Source organism: Carcharhinus amblyrhynchos, chromosome 3, assembly GCF_965287045.1.
Source record: "Carcharhinus amblyrhynchos chromosome 3, sCarAmb.v2.hapA, whole genome shotgun sequence".
NCBI lineage: Eukaryota > Metazoa > Chordata > Chondrichthyes > Carcharhiniformes > Carcharhinidae > Carcharhinus > Carcharhinus amblyrhynchos.
The window spans coordinates 115,960,046-115,977,477 of NC_137326.1; the positions used below are offsets into that span (position 1 = coordinate 115,960,046).

Below are 17,432 nucleotides of genomic sequence, written 5' to 3' on the forward strand. Positions count from 1 at the left end.
CTTGCAGACCCATACTGCTGAATACTACAGATGACAGAGAAAACAATTCTATTTGACCTGTAACACCAACTCCTTTGGGATTATGGGTTTCTACAGGACCACTACTTGTGTTTCAGCTGCTACTGAACTTCATTTGAGTTGTGTGGAAAAACTGCATCACTACCCCCACGATCCCCAAATTGTCCCAATTCCATACACTGCTCATGTTGGTGATCCAGAGCAAGAACTAAAATCTCAGCTCAAAAAGCTCTATTCACCTGGCAATCAAAAAATATCCTACTTTGTTATGAAGATGCAATTTTAACATTTAACTATAAATTTGACAAGGATAGACGAGCATGCTGACCAAAGCCTCCAAATAACGTGTTATATTCATTGCATGGCAAAGTATGTATAATTGAATTGTTGCCACAATCACAAAAGGAGTGGTGCAAAATTGCAATACAGGCTACTAAGACATAAAAACATTTTGTTTAAGGCATTCATCCACGTCAAAAATTCACAATGAAAGTGGCAAGAGGAAAAATGAGAGCAATGCCTACTAAGGAAACTGAACCCTGTCCCTTCCCACTAGTATTTACATTTAAGTAGGTGGGAAACAGGAAGTCATTAGTAGAGACAGCAGTCTAGAAGACTGGGGTGTAATGATGAGAAATGAAGCCCAGGGCCAGGAGACAACAGTAATTTTTTGCTGCCATCCCACCCAATTGCAAAATGCAATCCTGAGGAAAGTAAGTGGCAAATTAATAAAATCATCCAATGAGGTTATAGGTTTCATCCCTCACAAAAGTTACCTGCCATTTAAATTAATGCTGCACAAGGGACATGTTAAAACAAATACTACCAGCACCTTATAAGCTGTAAATTATAAATAAATAACCTATTCCCATCATCAAAAGTATATAAAATTAAATATGCAATGTTCTTATCCTGTAGTACACTCACTGTCCGTTCCATAACCTTTTCAGACAATAACTTGTGTTAGAGGGCTCAACCACAGTTAGCATTTGTGCATGAAATAAAACAATTTTTTACAACACTACAATGATTATGAATGAGTGAAAAAGCCATTCTAAATTCAGATGCACTAATTTGTTAAAAGCTCCATTGCGATGACTGCACAACATGAGTTTTAGCCACTAAGAATAGATCAATCCAGACCTGTAAAGAAAATCAGTTTGTAAGAGTGCAAACACTAGGATTTCATCTTCCTTTATAATTCAGCTTTTAAATATGAGGCACTGAATTTGCAAGAACATAATCCACTTTTGTACAGGCCATCTTGAAGTATGAATGATGCAGCTGGGAGTTAAGTGTTTTCTCTACAAAAGCACAGTACTGTCACTGTTCATAAATGGCTTTAAAAGGAGTTGTGCTCTATGTGGCATATTTCACACCAGACAAATAAATTTGATTTTGTGAGCATCAAGTAAGTTTGTTATCTTCAAGACACTCACTCTGCACAAACAACGGTACAGAATAAACGATACTGTGCCAATTACAGTCTGCCCAGCAGGAAACAGAGTGGTCACAAGCAATCATCTCTTGAAGTGGGCGATTCAACGCCTCCTCTGGCTAAATATTTTTTATTATGCAGCTGGTTAACAAAACAGAACATCACTGGCTGCTGGCGCACTCAACCACATTTTTTACTGTGCTTGAAACACTCAGAACAGATGTCTGTCATGCTCCAGTTCTGAACTGGAAGGCAAATCTACAGATTGCATCATATGCTTTTGGTTGCATGAAAGAAGAATCGGGGAGAATTTTCCAGAGCATTTTTTCACTTATTGTACTTGTTTTTATTTTCCTGCAACAGGATTACATAGAGGGAGAGTGGGTGCTGTACGGGAGTGGGGGGGGTGGGGGGGAAGAGAGAAGACGTCATGATGCTAAAACCATCGTGCGTGTGCAATCGGTTTGATGAATCAGTCCGTCTTCTACAATGTCATATGTATTTTTCCCAACACCACCCCAACACCCACAAGGCTACTTAAACGCCCAGTATCTCTGGTATTGTTCATTACTATAATCACAGAAATTGCTGACTGAAGGAAATGTGTGTAAAATGAGTGCTGTGGAACAGCCTCACCTTCACAGCTAGGAAAAACGCACAGTGCACAAGACCAAAAGCAAACATCTATATTCATAAGTACATGCTTGCACCAATTGAAAGATTGTGTTTTCATTCTGACTGGTAGTCCAGTCATAGCAGGAAAAAATAGACTGAAGAGAAACAGTAGATTTTGGAACAACTCTGTTAGAGGCAAGACATAGCTTCAAATTTAGCCATACAATTTGTCGGCTTGTTACCGGTCCAAAGTGAGCATTCTGCAGCACAAAGCTTTTAAATGAGGCACAAATAGCATGAATTTGACAATTTTCACTGGACAGAACCTGAGCATACAGTATACAGGAAATGAAATGTCACACAGCAGTGGGTGTGTGTGTGAAGGGTGAGGGTGCAAGGCAAAGAGTGCACATCAGGTTCACAGTTCAGAATAAAGCGATCTAGGTTCAAAAAATTTGCACTTGAAATACAATATCCCGCAAACCGCCCCCCACGAGAAAATTATGACCTCTTATATTTAACAGTATTTTACCTAGTCAAAAATATACACAAAAAGCATCTTTACTAATGTTTAATTGAGATGTGAATGACGTGGAGGCACTGCGACGCAAGCTGCACAGCAGTGCTGACTCTCTCCACAGGAATATGAAGGTCCATCATGCCAGATTGGTAAGGTACAAGAATTTCATCTACCCAGTGTGAAAAAACAACATTTGCAACAGCTGCAACCTCAATCAGAGACAGGACACCCAGGGAAAGCTGGCAGAAGAATCATCCCAACAAAACAAATACATTGATTTCATACAACATCCTCTTCCACAAAAATGAGCAATTCTAAGGAATTTATTACTCTTATTGATTCAAAAAGGTGAAGGCCTTAAATTATTGTAATTTGCTGTTCTCCCCCTTTTCATCTCACATCTGCCATTTTAAAAATAGCCCTCAGACAAAAGCATGCCTGGTCCTTATCGGACACATGTAAGCACAACATAAAGGAATAAAGGAACTTGGGATCTGACCCAAGCTATACCTAAACACGCCAAAGCTTAGTGTAATTATTAAGAACTAAATGCAACTAATGGCATAATTTAGCACTGTCACTCACACTTCATCAATGTTTCGATATAAGATTGATGCAAAGTTTGTGCTCTCTGGGGTTTTTTCCCACTGTAATCATTTTATAGTCATGCTGCAGTGAGAAGCAATCCTAAAACTGTGCACACATCATTGTTCCATTCCTCAAACAAAGAAATTAACCATCTAAAAGCTGCAAAAATTCCTTTCAAATCCAGACAGATGCAACAGCCTGCTTCTTGCTATTCTTATTCTCTTCCAGTCCAATGACTGCCTCAAAGGTTGTTCTTTTTATACACTTCCGCCCATCTGTTCCACACCTGCATCACACTGTTTGATTTCCTCCAAAACTCTGCTTTGCTCTAATCTGCTTGCTCTACAGCTTTCCTTTCCATTCCTTTTTGTGAAGTCATCACCCACATCATCTGCAACCCAGATGTCACTGCATTTATATCACATGATCCCACTGTCCTCATCCGCCAACGACTGAGTTACTCTATAAACCATTAGCAGCACAACTGCAACCTGCAAACCTAGCTGGTGGTGGGGTCAGATAGTTTTAAATTGATTCATAGGAACAACTTTTGTTTAGTGTAGCCCCTTTCCAATATGCTTCACAACAGCGATATCTAACAAAATGGCACCTAGCCATACAAGAAGATATTGAGACAAATGATCAGAATCTTGGTCCAAAGAGTAGGTTTTAATGAGCATCTTAAAGGAGGAAAGTCAGGTAGAGAGATGGAATGGTTTAAAAGAGGAAATTCCAGAGTTTTGGAGCATTGACAGTTGAAGGCAGTTACCACTGGTGAGATGATTCACTTCAGAGATGCTCATGAGGCTGGAATTGGAGAAGTACAGATATCCTGAAAAGGGCTGGATGAGATTACAAAGAAAGCAGTGGCCAATATCATAATAAAACCATCCTGGAGCATCTCCATACCAGGAACACTATCATTGTGGGGGATCTCATGAAGTAGATCTCCACCAGGTCCACTGATAAAAATCATACTGATATTTTTAAAAGTCAATTAATATGATAGTGTTCCCTCCCCCCTACCAAACCCCCAAATAAGCAATGGGAGAATACTTGGCACAAAACATATTTCTCTGTCTTCCACATTTTTCATCTATTTTATGATTTACACACTGCAAGGTAACATAGGGTTGCTTTTTCTAAGTTTGTAACAAGTAGCCTTACTTGCCACCAGTGTGCATCTTGGTGAGCCTTTTTTTTCCCACTCTCTTCAAAGCTTCCACGTCCTTCTGGTAGTGTAGCGACCAGAACTGCACGCAATATACCAAATGTGGCCTAACCAAGATTTTATATAGCTGCAACATGATTTCTTAACTCTTGTCCTCAATGTCCTGGCCAATAAAGGGAAAATTTTGGGCACAAAGACAGAAAATCACAGTCAAAGGATGGAAAATTGTGGGCAACACGCTTGCCATTTTCCAGTATAATCCAGGGCAGGCGAGGTAGCTTGCTGACACTGTTGATACAGACAATTACATTAGTATACACTTAGTAAGTTAGCAAGGGAAAGGTAAACATTAGGCAGAAGCTCTATTCCTGATTATTTAGTGCATACTTTTGGAAAGGACTTGTGTGCAGTTTGAGTGAGCACAGGACAGAACTCGTTCCTGGCTAAAATGCCTGAGGAGAGGGCAAAAGAATTGAAAGGAGATAAACTGGAGCTCAAAGCCTGCAAACTCCGAACAAGTTCATCAGCATCTGAAAAGAGAAGACAGAAGTTTCAGATATAGATCTGACTGGATAAATGAAATATTTAGTTGTTGTTTCTTTTAAAAGGAGGACAATCCTGCTGTCTATTTCCAACATTCTGTGCCTTTGTTTCAGATTTCCAGCAGTTGATGCTTTTTTCATTTGAACCGGAACCAGCTCATCCCAGGAGAAAATTGTTGAAACATGATCAGACCAATTAATTGATTGCTGAAATGTTTTTGTATCAAATCAGTATTCCAGCTCTGATGAGATCAGCTGCTCAAGTTGATTATACTTACAAGAAATGTTCACATTTTAAATATTTCAAGTTGCTTCTAAGGAAATTATCTAAGGAAAAATCAGCTAGGATTAACTGGTAAACAACCTTACAGAAAATAATCAAAAGAATTGAAGCATTTTTTTAAAATCACTCTTTGTTGTAACTTCTGAACCAAGCCCACAGAATGTCATGCAGCTGCTGTGGGGACTTTTATGACACTAAGGGATATAATTTCCTTTGATTACTAACATATATGAAAGTGTCAGTGTAACTGCAAGACACAGAAGACTATCTTATACTTGCGTTGGTGACCAGAAAAATTTGCATTCGGCGAGCAGAGGTACCTGCACACGTTGCAGTGATATTTTATGGTAATGCATTAACAGTATATAGCAAATTAGTATATATCCAGGTGTGGGATACTGAACCTTTACATGCTCTGTGCACTCATATTCACTCATGTCAGGTGTATGTGCAGCATCAGTAAATTCTCTTTGATACTCAACAGTCTTAGGAAAAATGCACATTTCCACTTTATAAATCTAGGTCTGTCAACAAATACTGTTCTTTTACTAATAACTAGTAATAAATCATAAACACCACCCAACTTACTTTATAAACATGAAAACGTGCCAGAAAAGGAAAGGATCTCTTCAGTTTGTCAAAGCGACGCATGCCTGTGCCGTGTTCTGTTTCCCTTAGTTTCTTAGGTTATCAAGTTTATAATGTTCTCTCTTTAAGCAAGTCCAGAATTCCAACTTATCCATTTCACTCTCCCTGGAGTAAAAAATCCTCAACTTCCCATGACTTAGGAAAACTGACGCTTTTTCTCAGGGGCATAATCCTACATCCCAACATTTTGTTTTCTTTAAATTATAAAAAGTAGAACTAGTTTTGCATATTCACAGTTTATGGCTCAAGTGATTTCTTGTCGATGGAATAAATAGCAGCGTTCTCCAATAACATTCGTCTCAAAGCTGCCATACGCTGTAGGAGTCGACCGAGTACTGAATGGTAAAACTGTGCTGCTTTGCTAGTCAACTGCAACACAACTTGGACAAAAGCCAGGAGGTCAATATTAACTGGAGGATGGAGAGTTCATTTCCTGTGGGCCCCTCAGCTGATGGTTTAACAAGGCAATTCTCCACGCCTCCTCACATACCGCCAATCTCCTCCCCACCCCCCCCTCCTCACTTCCACACCCCCTGTCCAACCAGCACAGGAGCATACAGGATAAAGCAGCGTTGTACTCGGTCCTGCAGTTAGAGCTGAAAACGGCTAACCTGCGGTTTCTTGTATAAATCCCCAGTGCAATCAGTCAGAAATGGAGAAAATCTCAGTGCGCATTCTCCAGGAAACCATGCCATTTAAAGGGACACTGCTTTTAACAGTAAAGATCTGATGGCAACTGCCTTTTATTCTTTAAGGAACCAATTGTCAGATGTCTAATTTTCATCAAACCGTTGTTACCACATTCAAATGATAATATTTCTGTAATAAATATCAAGCCATACACTTGTAAACAGACCAGAGGGGCAAGTCGGGGGAATGGCTCTCCACTCGATCCCAATGATAATGCATTAATCAAGACTTTCATTGATTTCACCATAGACAAGGGCTGTGATTCTCCCAAACCGCTGCGCTAACTTTTTTAGTGCAGCGGGCCAGGAGAATCGCCCATCCGCCGATGTGTGGAGTTCCCATGAGCGTTCGTGCCATGGTTGCATCTCCCAGGCCCAGGATTCCAGTGGCATCTGCACGCTGGCTATTGGCTGAGAGGCGCAGCTATCATTTAAATAGGATTTTACATACCATTTCAATGCTACGAGTGGGCCCAGGACTGAATTCTCTGGGCCTGCTAGCATCTCCCACCCTGCCAGAGTGTTTCACTCCAGCAGGGATTACACTAGTTATCCACTAACAGGGAACCAGTGGCCTAACCTCACGGAGTGAAGTGGGTGCAATCAAGAGCACCCCACCCCCCCGGGAGGTTGAGTGGTGGGGTGTGCCCCTGGGCATGGGCACTCTGGCAGTACCAGCCTGGGCCCTAGGCACTAACCAAGGGACAAAGTGCCCATGCTCAGGGAGCATCTTGGCATTGCCCACCCACCGGACATTGGGCAGTGCCAAGGGGGCAGGGCCTATTACAGCAGGGTCTACCGGGGGCCTTCAGTGGGGGTGGGGGGGTCCCGCTGCCACTCTGCCATTGTAATCGATGGGGGCTGGAGGGTGGCCAATGACCAGGGCAAGTTGTGTGGGGAGGAGGGAGTCTGCCTGCAAGGAGTTGGGGGGATTGTCATTGCTAGTTTGGGGGGACAACCCTGTGGGGGTCCTGGGCTAGCCAGCAATTGAGCTGGCTAGTAAACGAAAGGCTGACACTTTGGGGCACTGCTCACGTGCAGGGGCCCGCTGCTTTCAGTCTCTCCTACGTGAATAGGTCCCGCTCCTTGAAATCTAATGATACTCATGGTGGTGGCCTCTGAGTGGCACACAGTGTGGGAGATACTAGTGTGAACTCCCACTGAAAAGAAACAACATGAATTGCTCCAGCCTTCTTGCAAATTCAACAATTAGAATTTTTTTGGGAGAATTCCTGCCAAGGTTGTGAAAATCTGCAACAGCTTATGGCCAACAAAACTTTCAAGGAAGAGAATATAGATTCTGCAAATAGAGTCACTCCTTTTGGTGTATTATGGAATTGTCTATTAATATTTATATCTTATGTGCCAGCAATAATTTTTAGATAAAAATATTCAAGCCACTTGATCTAAAAACCTACAGTACTTGGAGAAGGAGGGAACAAGGCAGTAGAACAGGAGCTGGAACAGGGAACAGAAAGCTGAAGTAGCCAACCTCTCCACAACCACCAAGCTGCCACTGAACTACAAGAGTCAGACGCCATGCAATTTGGGAATGGGAACAGTAGCATCAGGACTGAAAAAAAGATGAACACTCAGAGCAGGAAAGGCTGTACTAATACAATGGGACTTTATAGTCAGCTTGTTAACTGATGAACAGTCTTCAAAAGAAAAAAAAACAAGGGGCAGGATATCTGAAGAGTCAGGCCTACTCCAGGACACTCTAGGAATGGCAGGTGGGACTTGATTCCTAGATTTCCACTCCAGCGCTGGCAATTTTCACTGGCATGGACGGATAACAGTGCAGATTACAAACACTTCCTACACCATGCACGCCCAACCTGGTCTGTTTGATTGCAAGGTAGGCATCCCATAATCCAGCACCACCACCCAACGCTCTCTCCTCTGCCCTGCCCCTGTAACTTTCATGGAACTGGGCCAGTTTCTTGAAGACCCATGGTTCACGACCCCGCAGGGAAATCATGGACCATAGTCTGGATTCAGGAACCTTTTGAACTGTATGTACTAAAAGGTCTTACCAATGCCTCTTCCATGTTTTCCTTGCTAACTCCAAATCCCCTCACCCTGTATGCATGATGTACAGAACAAATGAGCCATATAATATCAATGGCAAATATTAAAATGTTCATGAAAAAACACTCATTCAGAAATTTGCTTTAAAAAAGCCATTGCTTTCACAACCTTGAATGACATTCAAGCTGCTATTCATTGATCCGAGTTTCTGCTAAGGTGTAAGGGCTCAGTGTCTTAGCCAAAATGGTACCCGAGACCCCAAATCCAGATGCCACTCCCCCATATCCAGTGGCCACCATTTTCATCAGGTGGCGGCGGTGGAGGGGACAGTTGGTAGAATGTAGTTTACACATTTGAGGTTCATGGAGATAGATAGATTTAAAAGTTCTTCAGCCTTCATTCTGAAGCAATTTTTATCACTGGAACATCCAAAACATGGCCTGTGGCATTAAGGATTGGAGGAAATGATCTAAGCCTGCCAGAGTTCTTGTTGTGGTCAGCTGTCCTTTGAGTTCAGGTGATTTGGAATTGTTAGTAAAATTGGGTTTAACATGAATTTGCATAAAAAGTGGATAGGGGTCTGTAGAACAGTTAAGCTGTCATGTTATTTTAAATCCCTGCTCTTTTAATTCTGAAAGAGGCCTGCTGTTGAAAAAAATTGGTGCTTGCAACTTCAATACGTTGCATGTTTGTTCAAATAAGCCTTAGGGTTATCATTATATTAATGTTGCTTGAATGCTTCCATTATCTACCATTATCACAATTATGAGTTTGTAAGTATACAGTTTATAAGCGGTGTTAAAAGTATTAGTACTGCTAACGTGGGACAATGAATACAAGTTTGTTTTAATAATGGATTAAGTACTTGAAGGGATTTAAATGTATTCAATTAATTGGTATAGGAATTATAAAGGATCTTGGGGATGAGTGAGTGGCATGTGTTTGCATGGAGAGCCATTGGGCATGAGTAGAAGAAGAAAGGGGGACACAGGAAATGTCAGGCCATTGGTGAATAGGATGTATGGATTGGCAAGGAGGGTACAGAGGCCACGAATATGGGTGGGAGCATTAGATGGCATGCATGGTTCAGGGGGAAAGTATGGGGTGATGGCTAATGTGTCTTATCATTTTTAATTACAAGTGCGATGACATCTCAGAGTAATATGCAGGCTTTTTAACTAGCCAACCTTGGCATTCGGCAGCCCTTGAGACCGTTTCCACACTGTTTGAGGAAGTTCCTACTGACGCAGGTTTGCAGAGTCAGGAAATTTCCTGACTCTGCACATAAAACTCGGGATCAAAAATTCAGCTCAGAGTATTTTTAACAGAAACTTGACTTCACTTCACACTCCTTCATCGCGTCCAAACAAAAATACTTAAAAAAAAGAAACAAATAACAACGTATTAAAATCTCAAAGATGTCAATCAAATCTAACACTCCCCCTCAACTTGTAAACAGATCCTTGTTGAGCTAACCCATTAATGTAGTTTGAGTTTAGCTAAGCATTTATAATGAGGGCATCTGGGAACTGTCAACAGAAATAGATGGCCAAGCATCCGTTTTTTCAGATGGGATGAGGGCTAGAGGTGTAACAGCCAGCAAAGAACAGGGACAAAGTCCCAGAGATCCGAGGTGGGTCTTCTGACCAATTCACCTTGCACTGACCCACTTCTGTGGTCACCACATTCAAACTGCTTCAGGGTTGGCAGGTCTGACTCCATTCTCCTCCCCGCCACCAGAATGAAATAGAGTATTTCAGGGCTATTTATAAGGAGATGGCTCTGCTGAGTTGGGAAATATCTGGATTCAAGCTTCCTGTTTCATTAGCAAAAAATCCATCCCTCCAAGGCCAACTCTAAAACAAAAGCAACTTACTATGGATGCTGGAATCTGGAATCTGAAACCAAAAGAGAAAATGCTGAAAAATCTCAGCAGGTCTGGCAGAATCTGTAAGGAGAGAAAAGAACTGATAGAGTCCAGATGATCCTTTGTCAAAGCTAAAAGGCATAGAAAGGCCAACTTTAAGTCCCAGATATAAATTATTGCTGATGCGAAACCTAATTATGAGGCCTAATTCTGCAGCCATTTTCTTCAAAATTTAATCAAACAGGAAGATAATTCTCAAGACTATGAAAACCAGTCACCTTGATTGGAGCTTGGCATTCATGAGTGTAGAGAAAAGCCATTGTAGAAATAGATCTCTGAATCAATTACAGTAAACCTCAGTGGACACGATCATAAATTTGTCTGAAGTGATTAAAGAAAGGCATATGCTGAAGCTTGAAAAAATCTGGATAACCTGGAAATGTTACCAGCACATCTCTAATTAGTTATTATACAAAGAAAAATCCACTCTTGTTAAAATGAGATTTGGATTCCTTCCAAAAGCAACTGGTTTCACTAAGTGCAAGAACATATCAATAACTGAGCCACACTCTAGCAATGGTACAAAGAGAAAGATCAAGTGAGAAAAACGGGCAGGGTTAGAGATAAATGGAGTTCCACAGAACCACACTTTCAGTCACAGAAGGGCCTGGTTAATAACCTGGAGATGAGTTCAGTGCAGGGGTTGTCCAGTTGTTGAAGTGGGTTAGAACAGGTTTCCTGAAAATCCTACAGAATTTAACCACAGAGCTCCTTTAAGTGGGGTTTCCATAACAGACAGGCTGTTAGACAATTGGGAGCGGCTTCTGGCTGGAAGCTACTTCATAGAGCTGAAAGATATGACAGCAGGTATTAAGGGAATAAGAAAGTTATGGCAGGTTTGCGCAGGGAGGAGAGGTCCCAATTATCGGGCCAGGAGATCTGGTGGTCTGGACTGCAGAGGACTGTGGGCTCAGATGGGGTTGTTAGCAAACAGACCACATGGCAAATATGGCTGAATGTTAGTCCTGGTGAATAGGCAGTGCTGTAAAAACATTTATCTCATGGATGCAGGCCTTCTCATCCCTGTTTCAGTTACCGTGTTTCCTGAGCCTGTGATACAAGCAAACTGTGGCTAAAAATATAATGACTATTTAGATAAGAATAATGAACTAGGGGATACCATTTATATAGATGATCTGGAGGAGGGAACCGAGTGCAGGGTGTCGAAATTTGCTGATGACACCAAGATTGGGGGAACGGCAAATTGTGCGGAGGGTGTGGAGAGTCTGCAGAAGGATCTAGATAGGCTGGGCGAATGGGCCAGGAAATGGCAAATGGAATTTAATGTTGGCAAGTGTGAGGTGGTCCACTTTGGTAGGTTTCCTCCCACATCCCCCAAAGATGTGCTTTTAGGCTGATTGATTGGGTACTAAAATTGTCCCTAAATTGGACCTCCCTGATCCTCGCACGTTAGGCGTAGACTAAAATCATGAATAGGTCACTGAGATAGTAGGACGGCGGCGCGGGCTCGTTGGGCCGAAGGGCCTGTTTCCCGTGCTGTGTTGTTCTTTGTTGTTCTTTGTTGAATAATGGTAGGAAGGACTATTACTTACGAGGCGAAAAACTGCAGCAGGCGACAGTGCAGAGGGACCTCGGGGTCCTTGTGCATGAGTCGCAAAAACCCAGCTTGCAGGTGCAGCAGGTGGTCAGGAAGGCGAATGGGATGCTGGCCTTCATAGCGAGGGGGATTGAATATAAAAGTAGGGAGGTCTTGCTGCAGCTGTATAGGGCATTGGTGAGGCCGCAGCTGGAGTACTGTGTGCAGTTTTGGGCGCCGCACCTGCGCAAGGATATTTTGGCCCTGGAGGGAGTGCAGAGGAGGTTTACTAGGCTGATACCGGAGTTGAGGGGATTGAGCTATGAGGAGAGGCTGAATAAACTAGGCTTGTACTCGTTAGAGTTTAGAAGAATGAGGGGAGATCTCATTGAGACGTATAAGATGATGAATGGGATGGATAGGATAGAGGTGGAGAGACTCTTCCCGCTCAAAAAAGACAGTAGGACTAGGGGGCACAGCCTCAAGATAAAGGGGAGGCGGTTTAGAATGGAGTTGAGGAGGAACTTCTTCACTCAAAGGGTAGTGAATCTTTGGAATTCTCTGCCCGTTGAAGTGGTGGAGGCTGCCTCGCTAAATATTTTTAAGAAGCGGGTTGATGGGTTCTTGATAAGAGAGGGGATTAAGGGTTATGGGGAGAGGGCGGGAAAGTGGAACTGAGCCACGACAGATCAGCCATGATCTTATTGAATGGCGAGGCAGGCTCGAAGGGCTAGATGGCCTACTCCTGCTCCTATTTCTTATGTTCTTATGTTCTTATGATAGCTGACTTCAATGGAGCAAGAATTGAGCTGGACCAAATAGGCAGGAACAAAAAGCTGGAGGGAAAAAATGTAACCAAACAATGGGCTCTCTTCAAAAAAAAAATGATTGGCCACAGGACAAGGTATATTCTCTTACAGAACACCTACAATACAGAAGATGGCCATTTGGCCCATTGAGCCTGCACTGACAACAATCCCACCCAGGCCCTAACCCTGTAACCCCACGTTTTACCTTGCTAATCCCCTGCCACTAATGGGCAATTTGGCATGGCCAATCAACCTAACCCACACACAAAAGGGAAAGGTAAGGCAAACAAATCCAGAGCATCTTGGATGAAAAAGGAGACATGAAGATAAAGAAGAAAAAGTATGCTTAATACAAGTGTCAAGTGGAAAATACAATTGAGAACCAAGAGAAATTTAGAAGGTTCAGAGGGGAAGTGAAAAAACATTAAAGGAAGAGGAGAGGGATTATGAGAAAAGCCAAAACAAAGGGAAATCTCAGTCTTCTGTAGGCATATAAATAGCAATATGGTGGCAAAGGAATTAGCAAGGCCGATTACATGTGGAGGCAGAAGGCATGACTGAGGTATTAAATGAATATTTCACATCCATCTTTACCAAGGAAATAGATGCTACCCAGGCATGATGATAGTGAAAGAAACTGTCACTAGAAGGATTGATATGGGAGAAGTGTTTGTCAGGCTGACAAACTGATGTTGACAAGGCACCAGGGCTGGAAGAGATGTATCCAAGGATATTGAAGGAAGAGAAGGGATAAATTGTAGGGGCACCAGTTATTATCTTTTAGTTTTCCCTAGATTCAGGGAAGATGCCAGAAGATGGAGAATTGCAAATATTATGCCCTTGTTCAAAAGAGGTTGTATAGATAAATCCAGCAATTACAGACCACTTAGTATAACACCAGTGGTGGGGAAGCTTTTAGAAACAATTATTTTGGATAGAATTAGTATCATATGGAAAAACGTGGCTAAGATTAGAAAGAGACAGCATCGATTCCTAAAGGGGGAATCATGTTTAATTAACTTGCTGGAATTTTTAGAAGACTAACAGAAAGACTCAACGAGGGTAATGTTGAAAGTACACGTACTTTCAAAAGGCATCTGATACAGAGCCACACAACAGACTTGTAAAAAACGTTATAGCTCATGGAATGAAAAGGACAGTAGCAATGTGGATACAAAATTGGCAGCATGGTAGCACAGTGGTTAGCACTGCTGCTTCACAGTTCCAGGGACCTGGGTTCGATTCCTGGCTTGGGTCACTATCTGTGTGGAGTTTACACATTCTCCTTGTGTTTGTGTGGGTTTCCTCCGGGTGCTCCGGTTTCCTCCCACAGTCCAAAGATGTGCAGGTTAGGTTGATTGGCCATGCAAAAAAAAAATGCCCTTAGTATCCTGCGATGTGTAGGTTAGAGGGATTAGTGGGTAACTATGTAGAGATATGGGGGTAGGCCCTGGGTGGGATTGTGGTCAGTGTAGACTCCCTCTTTCTGTACTGTAGAGTTTCTATGATTCTAAAATTGGCCGAGTAATAGGAAATGAGAGCAATGGATAATTTTCAGGCTGCAGGAAGGTTTGTAGTGGAGTTCTCCAGGGATTGGAATTGTGACCTTTGGTTTTCCTCATATATATCAACAATCTAGATCTTGGTATGCAGGGATGCTTTCAAAGCTTGCGATGGAAAGAAACTTGGAAAAATTGTAAACTGGGAAGTGAGCAGCGTAGAGTTCCAGAAGGTGGAATGAGCTTATAGGTGGTTCATGAAGCTCAATGTAGAGAAGTGCAAGATAATGTGTTTTGGTAGGAAGAACATGGACAAACAATAGAAAATCAGGGATACAATTTGTAAGAGTGCAGAAAGAAAGGGATCTGGATGTATATGTGCATAGATCATCGAAGGTGGAAGGAGAGGGCAATTAAAAAAAAGTTTACACTAGTCAGGCTTTATTAATAGGCACAGAGTACAAAAGCAATGAGGTTATACTGGACTTATACAAGACACTAGTCTGACCTTAGCTGGAGGAGTACCTATAGTTCTGGGCACTGCACTATGGGAAGGATGCAAATGCATTGGAGAGAATGCAGGTGATGATTACAGGAATGATTCCAGGGATGAGAAACATGAGAATAGATTGGAGACATTGGAACTCTTCTCCTTGGAAAGAAGACTGCTAAGATGAAGGTGTTCAAAATCGTTAAGACAGCTGGACAGAGTAGAAAGGGAGAAACTGTTCCCATTCATAAAAGGATTGAGAACACGAGGGCACCGAATTAAAGTGATTTGCAAAAGAAACAAATGCGATGTGAGAAAAATGTTATTCACACTGAGTGGTTCAGGTATGGAATGCACAGCCTGGAAGTGCAGTGGAGGCAAGTTGAATTGAGGCATTCAAGGGGGCATTAAAAGATTATCTGAAGGGAAACAATGTACAAAGGTATCCGGACAAGGCAGGAGAATGACCGAATACTCACTTGGAGAGCCAAGAGACACATGAAAGCATTCTTTCTGGTTGTATCACAGCTTGGTATGGCTCCTGCCACATCCGCAAGAAAATACAAAAGGTCGTGAACGTAGCCCAATCCATCATGCAAACCAGCCTCCCATCAACTGCCTCTATCTACACTTCCCGCTGCCTTGGCAAAGCAGTCAGCATAACCCTGACATACTCTCTTCTACTTTCTTCCATCAGAAAAAAGATACAAAAGTCTGAGGTCATGTAGCGACTCAAGAACAGCTTCTTCCCTGCTGCTGTCAGACTTTTGAATGGACCTACTTGCATTAAGTTGATCTTTCTCTACACCCTAGCTATGACTGTAACATTACATTCTGCTCTCTCATTTCTTTCTCTATGAACTGTATGCTTTGTCTGTACGGCACACAAGAAACAATACTTTTCGCTGTATGCTAATACATGTGATAATAATAAATCAAATCAAAAAACATTGTAGGCCAAATGACCTCTTTCTACATTGTAACACTTCTGGTGATTCTGTGAAATGAAAACACACAGCCTCATTATAATATTTAATCAGCCAATCTACTTTCTCTGACGAGTAGATTGGTCTCCCATCCTTTAACCCTGGTTCGTTAAAACTGGAAGTGGATGAATTGTTTCAGTTTTCGATCTGTTGCATTTTCACTGCTAATGCAACCCCAATGCATTCATTTTGAGAGTTAAAATTTAACCTGAATGTCCAATTTGATATGAAATTCATATTAGTAGAAACATTGGATTTGTTTTAGAGCTCTTTGAGGATGTAAGACGCAGGATAAGATAAAGGGGTGCAGTAGATGCAGTATATTTGGATTTGAAAAAGGCATTCAATAGGATCCCACATAAAAGATTACTTTCAATAAATAACAGCTCATGGTGTTAATGGTGATATATTAGCACAGACAGATATTTAGCTAACTAACAGAAAGCAGTCGGGATAAATGGGTCATTTTCAGGTAGGTAAACTGCACCCAGTGAAGTGCCATATGGAGCCTTCTATTTACAATCTATATTAATGACTCTGCACATGCGTAAAAAAATTAATGACTTGGATGAAGGGACCAACTGTATTGCCGACAATACAGTGGCAGGTAGGAAAGCAAGTTATGAAAAGGATACAAAGTCTACAAAAGGATAAAGCCAGTGAGTGGGTTAAAAAAGGCAGACAGTTATAATAGAAATTAGAAGCAGGAGTAGGCTATTTGGCTCTTCAAGCCTGCTTTGCCGTTCATTTTGATCATGGCTGATCATCAAATTCAATATCCTGATCCCCCCCTTTCTCCCTTATCCCTTGATCCCTTTAGCTCCTAGAGCTATGTCTAATTTCTTCTTGAAATCAGACAATGTTTTGGCCTCAACCACATTCTGTGGTAGTGAATTCCACACATTTACCATCCTCTGGATGAAGAAATTTTTCCTCACCTCAATTCAAAAAGGTTTACTGCTTAGCTTCAAACTATGACTCCTAGTTCTGGACTCCCCCACCATTGGGAACAGTCTTTCTGAATAAAGCCTGTATTATGTGGTAAAATGGGAGGTTGTTCACTTTGAATGGAGAGAGACTGAGAATGCTGCAGGACAAAGGGTGCTGCATGGGCTTGTACATGAATGACAAAAAAAAAAGCAGGTACAGCAAGGAATTAGAAAGATAAATATAATAACACTGTTTATTCCAAGGGGAATGCAGCTTAAAGTGGGCACTCTTGTTACAACTGTAGCATTGGTAAAACTGCTCCTAGAATACTATGTACAACTTCAGTCTCCTTACTTGAGGGATATACTTGTACTAGAAGCAGTTCAGAGAATGTTCAGTAGGCTGGTGCCTGCAAGATGATGGGATTGTGTTATCAGGATAGGTTGAGTCTGCACTCATTGTAGTTTAGAAGAATGAGAGGTGACCATAGTGAAACGTATATCATTCTGAGGAAGTTTGACAGGGTAGTTTGAGAGAGGATGTTTCTCCTTGTGGCAGAATTTAGAACTGGGGGCACAGTTTAAAAATAAAAAGCCAAAAACCTTCAGCCACTTCCCAGGACAGAAATCTCCATTTGTGTTGGGTGGAATTTTACGATCTCACTCAAGCATAAAATCCCACCCAAGGTATCTCCCATTTAAGACAGATGCG

General features: G+C 41.8%; 1 protein-coding gene across 10 annotated transcripts in view; it reads right to left on the bottom strand.

The window, feature by feature from the left end:
• tnk2b (tyrosine kinase, non-receptor, 2b) overlaps positions 1-17,432 on the bottom strand; it is a 230,706-nt gene that overhangs the window by 95,335 nt on the left and 117,939 nt on the right. For 2 of the 10 annotated variants that reach the window (XM_080185802.1, XM_080185795.1), the window contains exon 1: positions 5,764-6,129. The exons of 6 other annotated variants lie outside the window; for them this stretch is intronic. In XM_080185802.1, coding sequence (XP_080041928.1) covers positions 5,764-5,826 — 63 coding nt within the window. In that variant the 5' untranslated portion in view covers positions 5,827-6,129. Of the gene's footprint in view, positions 1-4,737; positions 4,853-5,763; positions 6,130-10,419; positions 10,492-17,432 lie in introns of those variants that run through there. 2 more of the 10 variants (XM_080185804.1, XM_080185805.1) reach the window with 2 other exon arrangements.